Source organism: Puma concolor, chromosome E4 (genome assembly GCF_028749965.1).
Source record: "Puma concolor isolate L17-30 chromosome E4, mPumCon1.1.hap2, whole genome shotgun sequence".
Taxonomy (NCBI): Eukaryota; Metazoa; Chordata; class Mammalia; order Carnivora; family Felidae; genus Puma; species Puma concolor.
Window position 1 is genome coordinate 21,738,944 of NC_141683.1, and position 19,020 is coordinate 21,757,963.

The 19,020-nt window shown below is 40.2% G+C and overlaps 1 protein-coding gene across 3 annotated transcripts; it reads right to left on the minus strand.

Annotated features, from left to right (window-relative positions):
* Positions 1–884: 884 nt before the first annotated feature.
* GLRX2 (glutaredoxin 2) lies at positions 885–9,310 on the minus strand. Of its 3 annotated transcripts, none has more exons than XM_025927824.2 (4): positions 9,230–9,310; positions 4,914–4,977; positions 2,116–2,292; positions 885–1,174 (listed from the first exon to the last, which is right to left on the minus strand). In XM_025927824.2, exons 2-4 carry the CDS (start codon positions 4,974–4,976, stop codon positions 1,040–1,042), a joined length of 375 nt encoding a protein of 124 aa, XP_025783609.1. In that variant the 5' UTR covers position 4,977; positions 9,230–9,310; the 3' UTR covers positions 885–1,039. The 3 variants fall into 3 exon arrangements, with proteins under 3 accessions (XP_025783609.1, XP_025783608.1, XP_086549678.1); XM_025927823.2 differs by having other exon boundaries at positions 9,190–9,278; XM_086693552.1 differs by lacking the exon at positions 9,230–9,310 and adding an exon at positions 8,770–8,988.
* Between the last annotated feature and the right edge of the window lie 9,710 nt (positions 9,311–19,020).

Genomic DNA, 19,020 nt, shown 5'->3' on the forward strand with positions numbered 1-19,020 from the left:
CAAAATATTTTTACTTATTCTAAAATAAGACTTCCAAAAGATATATCTTATGACTAAGATATAGTTTGAATCAGTCACAGAATCGAAGACTATCTACATCAAAAATTACTAGAGGGACAGTCTAACCTCCTACCCAATACTTTGATCTCTTATGGAACATTTCCAACACCCTTTTGACACAGTTTGGAAAGCAGAACTTTCCACCTTACAATAAATCTCAAGTACATTTCTGAACTATTTCAAAAGTTCATTTTCATAAAATGCTGAAGTCTTCCTCCTTATAATTTCTTCCCCTTAGGTACAGTTCTGTTCCCTGGAACTACTAAGTCATTAAAGGAGTAATTTGGTTTCTCTGAAATAAACTTCATTCCATCTGACAAATTTAATATATTTCTCTTACCCTAGAAGTACAAAGTGTGAAGGTTTGTCTCAATATAGTACAAGGATATCCCTACTGAGCTGACAACCATAACTGGGAGAACCTTACATTTTAAAGAGAAAAATTACAAAGCAGTCCTCACCAGTGAAAGCCATAAAAGGTAAGGAATTAACTCCTTCTGAATACTACACAGAATAAAGAATCCCAAATGCTTAGCTTCTAGCTCTTGGTTGTAAAATTCATATATAAATTCCTAAAGGCTTTTTTTTTTTTTTTTTTAAGTAGGCTCCACATCTGGAGTGGAGCCTAACACGGGGCTTGAACCCATGACCCTGACATAAAGACCTGAGCTGACATCAAGAGTCAGACACTTAACCAACTGAGCCACCAAGGTGCCCCCATATTTAAATTCCTAATAAAATACATTCTCTCCTCATCTTTTGATACAACTCCCTTTAGTTTTAAATATCATCCCCTTTGCTCAAGAATTGGCAAGTAGGAAGAAGAGATTTCCACAGGAATTTATTGCTCATTAGTTTTAGAACTTTCCCATAAAGATAATTTACATTTTTAAAACATCCTCAAACATTTAAAAGGCATTATCAGGCATGATCATTTTAAATCACTAACATTTTACTAGCAACATTATGAGCACCTACATCACTGAAACTCTTTCCTCTTACTTTTTTTTAAATAACACTGATGAACTAGTGGAAGCAGTTTCCCTTCTTTGTGAAGCCTATGAGTGTCAGTTGCACCTCCAATAAAAGTTCCATTGACAAATATTCTTGGTACCTGTTGGATAAACAAAAGATTAGGTCATCACTCTCTTGTTAGAAGTATAAGACCATTTCACATAATAATACACCCTCACACTCTAGGTAGTTTTATACACCAGATGTCAGACTACCCTCTTTCACAAAGTATGTACTTAAATCTTCACAACCCTTGAGGTAGGTACTATTTTTAGCCTTATTTTGTAGGGAAATGAGGCACAGGAACTTGTCCAAAGTCACAATGATAGTAAATGACAGAGCTAAGATTTAAATCTAGGGCAATCTGACACTTAAGCCCCTCCTTCTAATTGCTATGGCATATAAAAGGTAAAATAACAGTCTATAGTTACTGTTTATACGTTTAGGTGGTTCTTTCGTAGGTGGTTCTTTGTTTACTAAAAGGGAAGATATGCTATTAAACATCTTCCATGCAAACAGAAACAAAAAGGGAAATGGCGACATTGTATATTTTCCTGACAATGCATTTCACTGAAAAAAATGCATATTACTGGACAAATTTCAGGAATCTAAAAACATGAAGAACTAAAGCACTCCTATTAGCACAGTACCTGAAGACTGACCCCTGGTCTGTACTGTTCAAGTAAAGGGAGGAAGGATTTCATCTTAGGAGCTCCAGGAGGACCTTAAGGATTCACAAACACTCATGACAACACTATCACCCCACTCTTCCAGTCAAAACACACACACTCACACACACACACACACACACACACACACACACACACACACACACCACGCCAAGAATAAAAATAAAATGAATGAACTCTGCTGTATCCAGTCTCTGAATCTTGTTCCCAGATCTGCCATTTCTTTATCAACACAAAATTCTTAGAGGATGAGTGAACACCTGGCCCACTTTTCCTCACACGACAGTCCAGGCTCTAGGTGACCCAAGTCACCACCTATCTGGGGGAAAAGCACCACCAAAGATACACTCACGGTTCTTTCACCGGTCATTTTGTAGAGAGCATCTTGAAATTGACTTCCATGTTCAAGCATGTCCAATTCCACCACTTTATAGTTAACATTCATGTCATGGAAAAGTTTTTTCGCCATCATACAGTAAGAACAAGATGTTTTTGAGAAAATCACCACACAATTATCAGAAATTGTTTCCTGAAGTCAAACAAACAAACAAAATAATTATTTTAATTCTAGGCATTAACTCCTGGAAAGAAATCATGATTATAGTGGAAAGGGTATGGTTTCTGGAGTCTCATGACACAGTGCTCAAACTAAGCCCCATCATCTATTTTCTTATCTGTATATTGAGAATATTATTCATTTCCAAGGGATGTTTTTAGGTCAAAAGGATGTAACAGATGGAAAGCTGGCATGGAGTGATAACAATAATCACAGCACATTCATATCCAGCAAACATGTCTGTGTGCCTTTACTAGCTAACGTAACCTTTACTAGCTCATTTAAGCCTCATTATAATCCTGAGATAAGGTCCAGTTATTATCTCTACTTTACGGATGGGGAAAGTGAGACACAGAGGAAACTAAGTGACTTACTCATAGTCCTCATCTAATAAGAGTTGGAAAGCTGGGATTTGAATCCAGGCAAGTATAATTCTACAGTCCAGGCACTTAAACTCTGTTACCTTGCCTCTTAAATACTCAGTAGGTATTCAGAAGTTAACTCCTTACCGTCTTTAACTTTTAATGGTGAGGACTGACACATGATTTCTCTTTAAAATGTAAGGCTTTGGGGCACCTGGGTGGCTCAGTCAGTTAAGCAGCCGACTCTTGATCTTGGCTCAGGTCATGATCTCACAGTTTATGAGTTCAAGCCCAGTATCAGGCTCTGCACTGTTGGTGCAGAGCCTGCTTGGGATTCTGTCTCTCCTTCCTTCTCTGTCCCTCCTCTGCTTGTGTTCTCTCTCAAAATAAGCAAATAAGCTTAAAAAACAAACAAACAAAAAAAACAACCTACCCCTCAACTTCCACTCCTTCCTGTATATCTTTATAGTAAAAAACAAAAAGAAAAAGACAAAACAAAAAAAAAATCTTATTACAGTATTGATAAGGTCTTCTTACACTGTTGTTCCTGGAAAACCCACTACCGGAAATGCTGATTCAACGGGTTTCATGCAGAAGTCAGAAACTACTTTTAAAAGGGGCACCTGGGTGGTTCTTGATTTCGGCTCAAGTCATGATCTCAAGGTTTGTGAGTTCACGCTCCACATCATTCTCTGCACTGACCATGCGGAGTCTGCTTGGGATTCTCTCCCCTGCTTGTGCATGTGTGCTCTCTCTTGCTCACTCTCTCACAAAATAAATAAACTTTAGAAAATAAATTTAAAAAAAAGAAACTATTAAAAAAAAAATGTCCCAGATGATTCTAAGATCAGCCTGGTCTGGAAACAACTCTCCAGGCCTTTATCACAAAGACCATGAGACTTTGCTATGCATTTGTGTCACCTGTGAAATTTGTTTTCTTTTTTGTCTCTAAATATTTGAATGCCCAGGTCCTTCAAGAGATTCTGAACAGACAGGTCTAGCACCCAAGCATCTGTCTAACTTGTTCTTATGTGGGTCATAAGCAACACCTTCCAGATGAAAGCCAAAAATCAAAGGGTAGAGTACCCAGGCAAAGTAATTCTAAAGGTACATCCATCCTTTGGTGTCAGAAGGATTTTAAGGCACAGTCTAGCTATCTGCAAATGGGTCTACTTTATGCTTTCTCTTCTGCTTATTCATAATATTTAGTAAGAAGTCTGTCTCGGGGAAAGCCAGTCACACTGGAAATGTATTAATGAATCTATGTTATAGGTGAGAAAATTGAGGCTGACAAGTTAACAATACTAGGATTTTACCCAACCTGTCCCAACACCAAACCCAGTGTGCTCTTTCCTCCACCATGCTGCCTGAGGTTATAGGCACACTGAAACCGTCATTTAGAGAGAGCTGAGCATCCCAGGTGCTGACACGCAGTAAAAACAGTGAAGAGATTCCAAAGTGAGTTGAAACTCAAGATGACGGTGACAGTTCCTCGAGTGATCCTTCTCACCTTCTCTCAAGCTCAACCTTGCTAAGTTTTCATGATTTTGTATTCTTTTCAAAGAGGCAATTCCCTCACAATAGGTTTCCAACATTGCTGTTACATTCATCAGCTGTTTTTTAGCCAAATAAATTAAAGGCAGAAATGTTTGTATGTGGTGGTGGTTGGTGGTGAAGAACAGAGAAAGATAAACATGAGTATGTGATGTAGACTACAAGGGAAGAAAAACATACACACAAGAGAAGTTTTCTGAGGCAAAATTAACTGGGGCTTGCAGTGAAAGAGAGGAAAATAGTACACAGCAGCACACGGTGTTCCTGAGGGGATCATTTATAGAGTAACTACAGCGTACAAAGTTCTGTTAGGGAAGAAAGCTGTTAAACAGCTTCCCAGGCCAAAATCAAACACGATCCCTAGCTAAAAACAGCTTGACTGCTATCAAAAGTAGACCTGAGTTAGGTCTGATGGAAAGGAGGAGCTAACTTCACAGATCCAACTTAGAGGGAGTAAAGGCTCTATTAATAATAAATCTCGTAAATTGTGACTACCAAAATGATCTAGAACTTTTCCTGCCACATGGATTATTTTGAGAGCAGATTTTAAAATATATACTTAGTAATTCATTTGCTGAACTATGTCAGTTCGGATACTGAAAAAGCACATTAAATGTGTAAGACATAATTCTTTTTCCACATAGGAAAGTTTTTTCCTACATCTCCCACATCACTCACTTGAATCTGATTCACAGGAGCAGTTGCTGACGTCCCCAAAGATGATGATGTGCTGTTCCCCATCCTAAAAAGAATTTTAAAAGGCAATGTAGCTTTAAACATTAAAGATAACATATCATTAAAGACAATATATCAGACAAGATCCATTTGAATAAAACCTGATATGCAGATATAGATCCAAATCTATGAAACAGAAAAAATAATTTTACTTATTATTAGTACAAAATATCAGTTTACAAAGTATTTGTTTACTAAAACCAAAAGGGACTGTGTGCTTCTCTAACTAGCCTCCTAATGTCCTTAATTATTTGGTTAAGTAGCATTTACTGTGTTTAAAGCCTGGTGCACTCTTATTTCCGAACACCAAATTTCAAACAGACTGTCCTAAAGACTGATCTTATGACCTGACCATTAGTTTAAAAATACAGTTCCCATTTTCTTATTAAAACATGCTAAATCTCGGGGCGCCTGGGTGGCGCAGTCGGTTGAGCGTCCGACTTCGGCCAGGTCGCGATCTCGCGGTCCGTGAGTTCGAGCCCCGCGTCAGGCTCTGGGCCGATGGCTCGGAGCCTGGAGCCTGTTTCCGATTCTGTGTCTCCCTCTCTCTCTGCCCCTCCCCCGTTCATGCTCTGTCTCTCTCTGTCCCAAAAATAAATAAACGTTGAAAAAAAAAAATAAAAATAAAAAGTTTAAAAAAAAACAAAAAAAGGGGCGCCTGGGTGGCGCAGTCGGTTAAGCGTCCGACTTCAGCCAGGTCACGATCTCGCGGTCTGTGAGTTCGAGCCCCGCGTCGGGCTCTGGGCTGATAGCTCAGAGCCTGGAGCCTGTTTCCGATTCTGTGTCTCCCTCTCTCTCTGCACCTCCCCCGTTCATGCTCTGTCTCTCTCTGTCCCAAAAATAAATAAACGTTGAAAAAAAAAAATAAAAATAAAAATAAACAAAAAAAAAAACAAAAAAAAACATGCTAAATCTCCATGCACACCCTGTGAAACAATCTACAAAGATTCAAAGATTTTAAGGAAACTAAGGTATCTCAACCACAACATCCATAGCTACAAGTTTCCCAATCCGTAAAATGGGAATAATAGTCACTCCTGCATCAAAGGGTTTTATGAAGATTAAATGAATTGATAAAAAGTAGAACAGTGCCTTGATCACAGTAAATGTTCAATAACGTTTAACATTACTAATATTATTCCCTAATTACAGGGATCCTCTAGATATTTATTATCCAAAACCTAGCTGCTGGGAGCTTGTAAAAGGGGCATTCATTGTAACAGGAATATAGTCACTAAAAATTGACTAGTTTTGTATCACCAAATCTCTATGCCTATGCCTAAAACCTTTACCCATCCACCTGTCTTTCATCATCAGCCAGGCCTTACTGCATTGTCCAAACCATATCCAGCATCCGGATGCAAACTAATTAGAGTAAAATTACAAATCTTACAAAAGAATCATAAAATAATCCAGGTTTCAAGAGAATTACTCAAATTATATAAAGATTAAGAGAGTAAGATAAAGAATTGAAGCTTCAAATATTTCAAAAAATATTTTCCTAACCATTATGTTGCAAAACTCAAGTTTTGATAGAAAAAAAATCTCCCTCTAAACATTTCATTCATTCACTGTGAGTGTTAAAATTTAAATGTTGGGGGCATCTAGCTGGCTCAGTCGGTAGAGCATGTGATTCTTGATCTTGGGGTTGTGAGTTTCAGCCCCACATCAAGGCATAGAACTTACTTTAAAAAAAAATAGATTTTTATATGTTATCCTTGGAGGATGAGTAACTGATCTATATAGCCATGCCTATGCACTTAGAATAAGGATGCTATAGCAAACATCACCTTCAGTAATTACAAGTTAGAGGCAGAGACCACTCCAAGGGAACATTATAACATTAGAACTCCCCAATGTTTACAATCTATTATTCCTTGCTTCCCAATGGTTGGCAAGGAAATATTTAAAACAAAAAGGGCCTGTGCACTTATCTCAGGAAAGGGTTAGGAGTAGCAAACTAGGGAAGACAACAGCCAACTTAGGAAGACAGCAGAGGGTGCAAATCAAGAAAAAAGCAGGCTGAGTTCCTGGAGCCTAAACCAGGGGGGAAAAGGGGGGCAGGGGCAGTAAGTAGCACTGACCTGGACCTAAGAAGGTGCTTTAATGTAATAAATCAGCAACCTGTCTGGTTTATCAACTAAGAAAACAAGTTCCATTCATCTTCAGTCCCACATCTAATTGTCATCCCCAAAACATCTATTACAATATTTACTATTGAAGCAGTTTCAACAGAACCTTCACAGGAATATTTCCTTGGGGAGTGAGAGGAGTTAGGAGATGCATCTGAAATATCACCCTCTACCCACCCAAATAAAAGAATAAGTTTCTGGAAAGCAACTTTCTCCTCCAATTCTGGTTAAGCTTGGCAAAAGTTATTACCCAATAAAGAAAAGGACATCAACTGAGAAGTGCACAAGCAACTTTTCACTTCAGTACTCATGTACCCACTCGCCAGAACACATTTATGGAGCACCTACTAGATACTAAGTAGGCAAAATGCTAAATGCTCCAGGAATACATATCATTGGAAAAAAACACCCAAGGACCTGTCAGTCAAATAATTAATACCACGTGATTAGTGATTAGCACCTTCCCAAGTGGGTCACCAACTTAGCCAATAAAGTTAATCAAAAGTTCCTGGAGTCTTGGGGCGCCTGGGTGGCTCTGTCAGTTAAGCGTAGGACTCTTGATTTTGGCTCAAGTCATGATCTCAGAGTTCATGGGATGGAGACCCACCTGGGACTCTGTATTGACCACATGCAGCCTGCTTGGGATTCATTCTCTCTCTCTCTCTCTCTCTCTCTCTCTCTCTCTCTCTCTCTCTCTCTCTCTCAAAATAAATAAACATTAAAAGTAAGAAGTCTGGGGCGCCTGGGTGGCTCAGTTGAGCGTCCGACTTCAGCTCGGGTCATGATCTCACAGTCTGTGAGTTCGAGCCCCGCGTGGGGCTCTGTGCTGACAGCTCAAAGCCCGGAGCCTGTTTCAGATTCTGTGTCTCCCTCTCTCTCTGACCCTCCCCCGTTCATGAAATGTCTCTCTCTGTCTCAAAAATAAATAAACGTTAAAAAAAATTAAAAAAAAAAAAAAAAGTTTGTGGAGTCTTTCAGAACTGGTCGTAGTTACCACACCAAGTAAGCAGAAAGAGACTCCAAGACAGAAGGATGGATGCACCGTGGCAGGCACAGATATGCCAGCTGGCAGAACCACCTTGGAGCAGCGGCGCGGGCCTGTGGGTGACACAGCATCAGCCCAGGCAGTGGATCCTCCACAGCACTGGGGAAGTACAAGGAAAGCAATCCTCGGTCTAGCCAGAGGCGACATCAGCCTAAGTCACAATCCCCATCCTCAAACACTTGGCCATTTAGCAGGGAAGCGGCTCCTTCACTTCCTGCAGCAGCCTTGTCAGGTTTAGTTAGCAAATAAAAATGCAGAACGCTAGATTATATTAGAACTTCATATAAAGAGCAAGTGACTGTTTAGTCCAAGTATGATTCGTGCAACGTTTGGGATACACTAAGACTAAACAAATATTCTCTGTTTATCTGAAATCCCAATTTATTATGCGGGGAGGGCGGGGGGGAGGGGAGGGCAAGTGACCACGACTCGGGTATTTCCATCCTAAGAGTCACAGGAGCCGTCAGTCTACACAACCGCTTAGGGCACCATTCTCCCCTCACCCTTCCTGAGCTCCCGCCACTTTCGAGGGCCCCCCACCCCGGCGCCAGGGGAAGAGGCCCCCGCGCCCACCGCTTGGTCTAGACCCCCGCGAGGCCTCCGCGCCACGCCGACCCCGTACCCGGAGGCCGCAGCTCCGGCCGCCCGGCCGAGCTGGCGCGCCGAGCCGCTCCCGCGCCGGATCAGCCGCGTCCCCGACAGCGCCGCACGCCACCAGGACATGATCGGAGCGCCGGCTCGCGGCGAGCGGAGAGCGCGGCGAGCGGAGAGCGCGGCAACCGCGGCCGCGGAGAGCCCGCCTCCGCCGGCGGGTCCTACCTCCGCACGCCCGGCCCCTGCTCCGCCGGGCCCGCCTCGCCCCGCCCCGCCGGGCTGCCCGCGCCGCCGCCGGTCTCATCGGCGGGGCCGCGCGCGTGCTCCCAAGACCGGCGGCCCCAGAGCGCAGAGTCCGGGTCAGCGCGGCCCACGTGTAGTTAAACAGCCGTGCAGGCCCACGCGACGCCTCCCCTGCTGGCCTCGAGGGTTTGGCCCTGCCCCACACCTGTTTCTTTAGGGGGTTAGGGACGCTCATAGAGACTCACTGGCCGGTGGAAACAGCGCGTCGGGACTGTAGCCACCATCGTGGCGAAACGGAGAAGAAAAAAAGACTGTCTGAAAGAGAATCGAAGTGCTTGGGATGTTTACATAAAGATGGTAGCGTCATCGCAACTTCCGGTCGGACAGGTGTGCCTCTCTCGGTGAAGTGAGGGCCTAACTATGTCCTCTTAAAATTAGGCTACTGATCAGGAACCCATATGAATCGTGTGACTGGGAGGTTTACATCCAGAATTGAAAGAAAAAAGGAACCGAACGCAGAACGTTCATTGCAAAGAAAACAAGAATTGTGTTTATAAAAAAAGTGAGAGAACATAAAACTTGAAATAGTTCGGAGGTGTTTTGCCGTGGCTTTGAAAATGGGGAAGTGCTGTTAATGACAACATTGTGCCGCTCGTGGTAATAATAGCCCTTTATGCGTCGCTATGTAAGTTGAAGGGGTCAGGCCTTTATATTTATTTACTGAGGACATTGAGATCTATTTGTTAAGGGCAAAGGGCAAATACGGTATTTTTAAAAATCGAAGCAATTATTGGAACAACGCAGACCTTTTTGGATCCTTCATATTCAACTAGCTAAGTGTCAAATTTGTGTTACCAAGTTACAAAATTAGAACGTCTGTTTCTGACGTTTTTTTCCTATTTTCAAATGAGTTGTTTCATTACCTCATAAAAGGATGAAAGTTAGTTGCAAAAACAAATACCGCAAAAGCTGTGAAGTCATTCTTCATAAATCCAAAATTAACTTTAAAATTTAAGATATGGTATCTATAGTGTTGTGGGTTTTGATTTATTTTGAATCAAAGAAAGCTATTTAGGAAATTTACTTTTTTATTTTCGTTTTGAAGTAGAATTTTACCTTATTGTTTCAAATTGTTTTACAAAATAAAGGCCATTATGAAGTGAAACAATCATGTCACCATTCAATTTTAATATAGTACAGCCTATGGTAAGCACAGAATTCACTGGACAGGTTTTTTAAAGGGAATCCTCAAATGAAAGTACTTCAAACAAAAGTATTATGTCTGAATTAAGTGTAATCATAATCTTCCAACTTCATTATGCTTCATTGCTTAGTTACAGAAGTGATGATTTTGGTCCTAATTGTGATGTCTATGATAGTACCTTAACAAGTATGCCTGCTGGCTGTTCACTGAAATGTATGGCGTGAACATAATGGGGGATGGCCAGTATAGGTAGATCAAGAATACATGGGTAAAGGGGCACCTGAGTAGCTCAGTCAGTTAAGCATCCAAATTCGGCTCAGGTCATGATCTCCCCATTGGTGAGTTTTAGCCTGGAGTTGGGCTCTGTGCTGACAACTCAGAGCCTGGAGCCTGCTTGGGATTCTGTGTCTCCCTCTCTCTCCCTGCCCCTCCCCCACTGGTGCTCTGTCTCTCAAAAATAAATAAAAACATTAAAAAAAAATTTTTAAGAATATATGGGTAAATGCAGCCTTACAAGTTCTATACTTTTTTTCATGACTCAATGTGATATCAATTAAAATAATTGACATACCTTTAGATATTCTTTCAAACTTTTTTTTTGAAAGAGACAGAGTGGGGGAGAAGGATAGAGAGGGGGAGAGGTAGGGAGAGAGAGAGAAAGAGAAAGAGGGAGAAAGAATCCTAAGCAGGCTCCATACTCAGCACGGAGCCTGACATAGGGCTCCATCCCACAACCCTGGGATCATGACCTGAGCCAAAATCAAAGAGTTGGGACGCTCAACTGACCGAGTCACCCAGGCACCCCAAACTTGTTTTTTGTTGCTTAAATTGTCAAGTAAATCTCATACCTTTTCTTTTTGACTTCAAAACAAGTCTATCCCTTGCCTAGGGTTGAAAGCTACCATTGAAAAACAAAATTCAGCTGGATAGATTTGAAGATTTAACTGGCTTTATTCAACAATTCATAAATTGGGCAACATCTCATCTGGCAAATAGAAAGGAACTCTAAGATACTGTACAAATGGAAGGCTTTAAAAGGCACAAAGGAGGTGGGACAAGGAAGTCATAAACCTATCTCTGGGGAAGGGGGTCTTTCAGGCAGATTACCTCACTAGTGCTAACCAGGAAATTCCTGATTGACCTACCACGATTATATTCCTGGGAAAGGCTGAAACTGCAATTAGGTTAGATAGTAAGTCTCCGTTTGGTGATGTGGACTTAGCACCAGTGACTCCATTGGGACATGTTATTTCTTTTTTAACACTAAGATCAGTAAATTATGAGATCTTCTACATGAGAGGGCCCCTATGGGAGGTCCTCTATACTGGGTCCAGCCTGTGAGTCTTAGCCATGTGGAAAACTTCAAAAATTCTTCCTGCAAAGAAACTTTTTAAAGAAAAAAAAAAAAACATGATTATGAACCCACAAAGATCAGCTATTGTATTTGTATCCTAAGGCTGCTGTAACAAATTACCACAAATATGAAAGAACAAAAGTATATTTTCTTACAGTTCTGGAAACCAGAAGTCCAAAGTCGGACAGCACCATGTTTATTCTAGAGGCTACTGTAAAGGAGAGTTCATTTCCTTTATCTTCTACCTTCTAGTACCTCCAGGTGTTCCTTGGCTTCTTTGACTTGCATCCACATTACCTCAGTCTTTTTTTTAATATTTTTTTTTGGGGGGGGGGGTTGGACAGAGGGAGAAAGGGGGACAGAAGATCCACAGAAGGCTCTGTGCTGACAGCAGAGAGCCTGATGGCAGGGCTTGAACTCAAGATCTGTGAGATCATGACCCAAGCCAAAGTTGGACACTTAAGCAACTGAGCCACTCAGGAACCCCATATATCACTTCAGTCTTTGCCCATATCTTCACATTGCCTTCTCATCTGTCTATGATAATGACACTTGTGATTAGATTTAGGCCATCCCTGAATAATCCAGGATAATCTCATCTCAAGGTCCTTAACTAAATTGTACCTGCAAAGAGTTAGTTTTCCAAATAAGGTAACATTCACAAGTTCCAGGGATTTGACCTGGATATATAGGATCATTTTTTTAGCCTACCACAATGACAATACTCAAACAGCCTGGATAAAGCCTGATATTTCATTATTGTCTTATGTAAATTGTTAAACTTCTGTGAATTTTATGTTATACTCATTTTCTGTTTTGGTTTTACTGCATTCATTCATCCTTTACTATGTCAGTCACTAGTCTAGGTAACAGGATACAGACAAGGTCCCTGCCCATAAGACATAAAATTCTATCTTTTCTCCAATTTTTTGAACATGGTATAAAACTCTTGGTTTATAAAGGTGTGTCATGTTTTTACTTTGGTATCACTGTTAGATATCCCCATTTGCAAAGGTCAAAACAAATTTCTGTTTGCCCATGCATTGTTTTAGACTAAACAACATCTCCCCCTTATGTTTTTCCCCAAATATATTACAGCTGTATTTAAAATCACGTTAGTTTAAAACCATTACTGAAATTCGTTATAACCTTTTTTAGCATTATAGAGTTTCTCATTCTACGAGTACAAAAATTACAGCATATTATTATTTCACAAGAAGGCTTAAGAAGGACCGTTTGTTTTTCCAAACCACAACTGATTTTCCAATGCTCTCATATCAACTGGGTATTCTACAACTCAGTTCAACTCTGACAAGAACTACCTGGAGTTAGTATAGACCCCACAGATTAAGGGCTCAGTCCTACAAGACTGCCTCTACTTCAGACAACAGCCTGCACTTCTGCCCTGCCAACTACAAAATTTGGTGTTACCATGACCTTCCCTCAGGTTCAAAAATTTGCTAGAAAAACTCATTAAACTCAGGAAAATACTGTACTTACAATTACAGCTTTATTATGAAGGATACAACTCAGGAACAGGCCAATGAAAGAGATGCATGGGGTAGGTTGGGACAAGGTTAGGCCAGACCTTCCATACTCTCTTCAGGTGCACCACCATCCCAGCAAATCAATGTTCACCAACTCAGAAGCTCCCCCAAAAACTTGTCATTCAGGAATTTTCATCAAAGTGTCATTGCTAGGCATGATTGATCAACGGCATGATTTGCCATTGGTGGTAAAATCAATACCAGCCCCCTCCCTTCCCCTGAGGAGTGGAGGGTAGTGGATGGGGGGGGGGGGGGAAAGAATTGGAAAGTTCCTTGAGTACAGCCAGCCCCCCCTCAAACGAAGGGCCCACCAACAACCACTTAATTACCATAAGCTCAGGTATAAGGGAAAGAGCCTTGTTATGAATAACAAAAGACACTTCAGTCCCTCCAGAAATTCCAAGGGTTTTATGGGAGCCAAGGACCAAACTCAGGGCAAAAACCAATCATAGGGGTGCCTGGCTGGCTCATTTGGTGGAGGATACAACCCAGGATCTCAAGGTTGTGAATTCAAGCCCCACATTGGGTGTAGAGATTACTTAAAAAATAAAAACCTTAAAAATATTTTGAAAACCCAAATATATAAATTTTTATTATACCACAAAGATCTATCTTGTTTTTTTATAGAAACCCAGGGATAAAAAGCCATAACAAATGGAGGTGTCAGATGTTATTTGAAGTTCTTATATTCAGAAAGCATGTAGTTCAGATTCCTAATTCAAGAATGAAATGAATAATAATAATAAAAAATACCTTTGTTTGATAGAATATCCACCAGAAGAGTAAGAATGGAAACGATTATTTAAGGATTTACTCAGAATTTTTAAGTGTCAAATTGAAAGATATTTAAATTCTTTAAGCCAAAGGAACAGGGGAAGGAAAACTAGATAGTGAGTTATTATATGGAGTTATATGGAAGAATTAGGAACAGGATATTCCTGAACCAAGTATGCCCCAGATGCATTTATGAAGGCAATGAAAGATATATCACGGATTAGGGGGATTTCTGTTAAAGAATGTGGTAACTTCACTACTTCAATTCATTGAAGAATTAGCATCCAGTATGCTGTAACAAAAATATTTATCTAAAAAGCTTTTTGTTTTTTGCCAAGCACTATTTCCTTCCCTCTGTATCATTTCTATGTCCATAAAATATGTGTTTTTAAGTCTCTGGGTCAATAGACTTGGAATGATAAGACCAGAAAATATGTTTTCTTTTGAAGTGTGAGCAAATTACTTTTTTAAAGATCTCTATAAGCCTTGCACTAGACAAATTTATAACTAACTCAGAGTGCCATCTGGTGTTGAACAAATAGCATTATGTGATAGATGTTTCCTAACCTTTGCATTCTGAAGTTTTGTCTTTCCTATCTCTATGGAGAGGTCAATGTCACTTTGCCCAGTCTTATTTTCTTTTTGTCAGAAGGAGGCTAACCGTGTGTTTTTATTCTTACTTTTCTTATAAATTCGAAGAGAGAGAATGAGTGGGGGAACTATGTTTTCAACTTTACTGGTGAATATAATCATATTTGAGACTAAAAATTTATTTAATAGTATGGAAAGGTTTTTTTTTTTAATTTTTTTACAGATTTATTTTTGAGAGACAGAGAGACAGAGCATGAGTGGCAGAGGGGCAGAGACAGAGTGAGAGAGAGAGAGAGAGAGAGAGAGAGAGAGAGAGAGACCATCTGAAGCAGGTTCCAGGCTCTGAGTTGTCAGCACAGAGCCTGATGCAGGTCGAACTCACAGACAGGATCATGGGATCATGACCTGAGCTGAAGTCTGCTGCCCAACGGGCTGAGCCACCTAGGTGCCCCAATAGTATAGAAAGTTTTATCTATTGGTGCAGAGGAATAAAAGATGTGTCTTGCAAAATTTATGAGAGGCACATGGTAAGGAAGTAAATTCATGTTCATAATATAGTAACATTATTTGGTCCAGACTAAAGACTAAGAAATTTCACTGATGTGTCAAAAAAAAAAAAAAAGCTATAGTAGTAGCTGTGTTCCACAGAATGTCTAACTCTTTACGATGTAATGATGGATACAAAAGTGTGAGGGAACAATGCAATAGGAGTGCATCTAATCCAAATCTCTTAAACTTAATTCAATTCCCCTTTAATCTTAGAGGCCTTTCCTCATCAATCTATCTAAAATAGTACCTTTAATCTGCTTTATTTTTCTCCAGGACAATTTATCACCAACTGACTTTGTACATAGGTATATATGTATGAATTGTCTTCTTCTCTGTGAGAACGAAGCACCAAAGGGCAGAAAATTCGTTTTGTTCACTAGCAGATCCTACAAAAATTTCCTTAAGAAACTAGACTTTTGGGGGCCCCTGGCTGGCTTGGTCAGAAGAGCATGCAACTCTTGATCTTGGGATCATGAGTTTGAGCCCCACGACAGGTATAGAGATTTCTAAAAAATAAATAAACTTAAAAAAAAAGTGTAGAGTTTTCACTATAGTTGCAGAAATAAACAAATATTTGTGCGTTTTATTTTTTTATTTTTTTTTTTTTCAACGTTTATTTATTTTTGGGACAGAGAGAGACAGAGCATGAACGGGGGAGGGGCAGAGAGAGAGGGAGACACAGAATCGGAAACAGGCTCCAGGCTCCGAGCCATCAGCCCAGAGCCTGACGCGGGGCTCGAACTCGCGGACGGCAAGATCGTGACCTGGCTGAAGTCGGACGCTCAACCGACTGCGCCACCCAGGCGCCCCTATTTGTGCGTTTTAAAATTAATAAATGTGGGGAACCTGGGTGGCTCATTCGGTTAAGCTTCTGACTCTTGATTTCAGCTCAGATCATGATCTCACGGTTTGTGAGTTTGAGCCCTGCTGTGGACTCTGCTCTGACAGTGCGGACAGAGCCCACCTAGGACTCCCTCTCTCTGTCCCTTCCCTGCACATGATCTCTCTCTCTCAAAATAAATAGATAAATTAAAAAAAAAAAAAAAAAAGGTAGGCTGATAATTTACAGGGAAACCTATGATGATCTTGTTACTCATACTGAATTTTAACTTAAAATTAAATGGTTTCTACAATATAAATATGTAGAAAAAATAAATATGGTAGAAAAAATAAATATGGGAGAGGAGAGGGCAATGCAATAGGAAGATATATTTTTTAATGTTTATTTATTATTGAGACACAGTGTGAGCAGGGAAGGGGCAGAGAGAGAGGGAGACACAGAATCTGAAGCAGGCTCCAGGCTCTGAGCTGTCAGCAGAGTCTGACGCGGGGCTTGAACTCACGAACTGTGAGGTCATGACCTGAGCTGAAGTCTGACGCTCAACCGACTGAGCAACTCAGGCGCCCCTACAATAAGGGGATATTTAATCAAACTCCTTTTAATCCATTCTAGCTCCTTTTTATTTCTTTCTTTCTTTCTTTCCTTTTTTTTTTTTTTTTTTTTTTTTTTTGAGAGAGAGCAGTGGAGGGGCACAGGAGGGAGAGAGAGAATCTTTTTTTTTTTTTTTTTAATGTTTATTTATATTTGAAAGAGAGAGGGGGGAGGGGCAGTGAGAGAGGGAGACACAGAATCTGAAGCAGGCTCCAGGCTCTGAGCTGTCAGCACAGAGCCCGACAAGGCTCAAACTCACGAACTGAGAGGTCATGACCTGAGCCGAAGTTGGACACTCAACTGACTGAACCACCCAGGTGCCCCAGGAGAGAGAGAAAATCTTAAGCAGGCTCCTCGCCCAGCCCAATCTCGGGGGCTCAGTTTCATGACCAAGATCAAAACCTGAGCTGAAATCAAGAGTTGGATGCTTACTCGACTGAGCCACCCAGGCACCACTATGCTTTTTTTGTACATGAAGCAGCTTGTCATAATATTATATGAAATTGCTAACACATCCTTTTCTCCCTATAGCACTTACTGCTTTATTTTCCTTCAGAGCATTTATCACCTGACATTGTACGTCTGTTTGTCTTCATTATTTGTGTTCCCTCAAAGAATATAAGCTCCATGAATGCAGGGCCTTGACTATTTGCCTCACACCAGGTTCCCAGATTTTAGAACTGGATGTAGGATGCTGTAGATGTTCAAAATATAAGTGATAAATGCGTGAATTATTTCACTACATTTGAGCACAGAATATCTTAATTTAGCAGTCATTGAAACAAGTTCATAGCAGTCTTTTGAAAATAATTTTTATTACAATATCTCATATGGTGTAATTATCTCATAATTAATCCAATATTTCTATTCTGTTTCTAATTTGCAAGTTGTAGAAAAGAAGGTATTTGACTCTAGCATTTTAAAAAAGAAAATATTTTTATCATTTGCTCTTCCAAACTAGAACCTCTAGCAATTCCTATTTCAGAAAGTGCAAAATGTTTTAAAGCCATTCATAGCTGGCTGATCTCCTTTCAAATTGCAAAAAAATAATATTAAGAATACACACTTGCAATATATATATATATATCAAATTATTGCATTGTACACTTAAATGTTATAGCAATGTTATATGTCAATTATGTCTCAGACATAGCAACCTATGAAGCAGGTACGTTCTTTTTTTTTTTTTTAATTTTTTTAATGTTTATTTATTTTTGAGAGAGAGAGACAGAGTGCAAGCAGGGGAGGGGCAGAGAGAGTGGGAGACACAGAATCCGAAGCAGGCTCCAGGCTCTGAGATGTCATCACAGAGCCCAATGCAGGGCTCAAACCTACAAACCGCGAGATCATGACTTGAGCTGCAGTCGGACGCTTAACCAACTGAGCCACCCAGGCGCCCCTGAAGCAGGTACATTCTTACTTCCGTTTTATCTATAAAGAATCCAGAGCACGAAAGGTTGAGTAACTTGCCTAAAGTTACTCAGTTAATAGATGGGGTTTTTAACCCAAATAGTCTGACTCCAGAGCCCAGGCTCTCAATAACCATACTATATTGCCTCCTGCCATGAAATATTTTTATCTCTAATTAGTGGTGAAAATGGAAAGGAAATAAATAAATAAATAAATAAATAAATAAATAAATAGCAATAAGAGGCAAATAACACAAACAAGACTACACTTACTAATGATAGAATTGGGATTTGACATGAGTCTAATTCCAATGTCACCAACTTTTCACTGTGCTAGGAGGGCAAAACACAGAACAGAGACCTGTTAAACTGCTTGCTGTAAAGTGTATCTAATAGAGCATCTAAGATGGGCAGTCAGAACAATAGTAATGAGAGAAGTCAGTACAGCCTTCTCCCTATGGACAGGTAAAGAGCAAAACTGTTTTTGACATTCAAGATCTGGATTGGCACTAATAGCTAGACCATTATGTTCGTCTGTTAAATGTAAATATTTTGACAGAGTGTCAACATCAGATGCATCTGACTGTGATGAATGAAGACAAAATAAGGCCAATCAGTAGTCGCATTTGAACACATATCCCGGATGACCACCGTGATTGACTGCTGCTCCTTTGCCAGTTACAGCTTTAACTCCACTTCATTCTTCCCATCTTCTAGATAAGGCAAACTACAGACCTGCCAGCCAAATCTAGGCCTTGACTGTTCCTGTATGGACTTTGAGCTAAGAATGGTTTTAACGTTTTTAAAAGTTTTTTTTTTTTTTTTCTAAACGAAAACAAAGACAAATATGTGAGAGAGACCATATGTAGTCTGCAAGGCCTAAAATATTTTCCATCTGGCCATTTACAGAAAGTTTGTCAGTCTCTGTTGTAGAGAAAATTAAGATACCCAGTCATAAAATTACCTTTGCTTCCTGACAGGATCCAATACAAAGAAAAGCTCCACATCCTTGAATGCTCTCCAAAATTACCTAACACAAACCCAAAATCCCATAATAAGTCTTGTCTAACACCATGTTACAGAGATACTGCACAGATACAAATGATGTATGGTCTTCCTTATAACAGTCAATAAGCCCAACTTTGACTAATAAATGTGTCAAGAACAATAGTTAGC

Coding starts and splice junctions, on each gene's coding strand:
- GLRX2 (XM_086693552.1), bottom strand. CDS start 8,870: ATGTCCTGGTGGCGTGCGGCGCTGTCGGGGACGCGGCTGATCCGGCGC. Junction 4,978..8,769: donor GCCGGAGCTGCGGCCTCCGG/GTACGGGGTCGG, acceptor AATTCTTTTTAG/GATGGGGAACAGCACATCAT. Junction 2,293..4,913: donor CTCCTGTGAATCAGATTCAA/GTGAGTGATGTG, acceptor GTTTGACTTCAG/GAAACAATTTCTGATAATTG.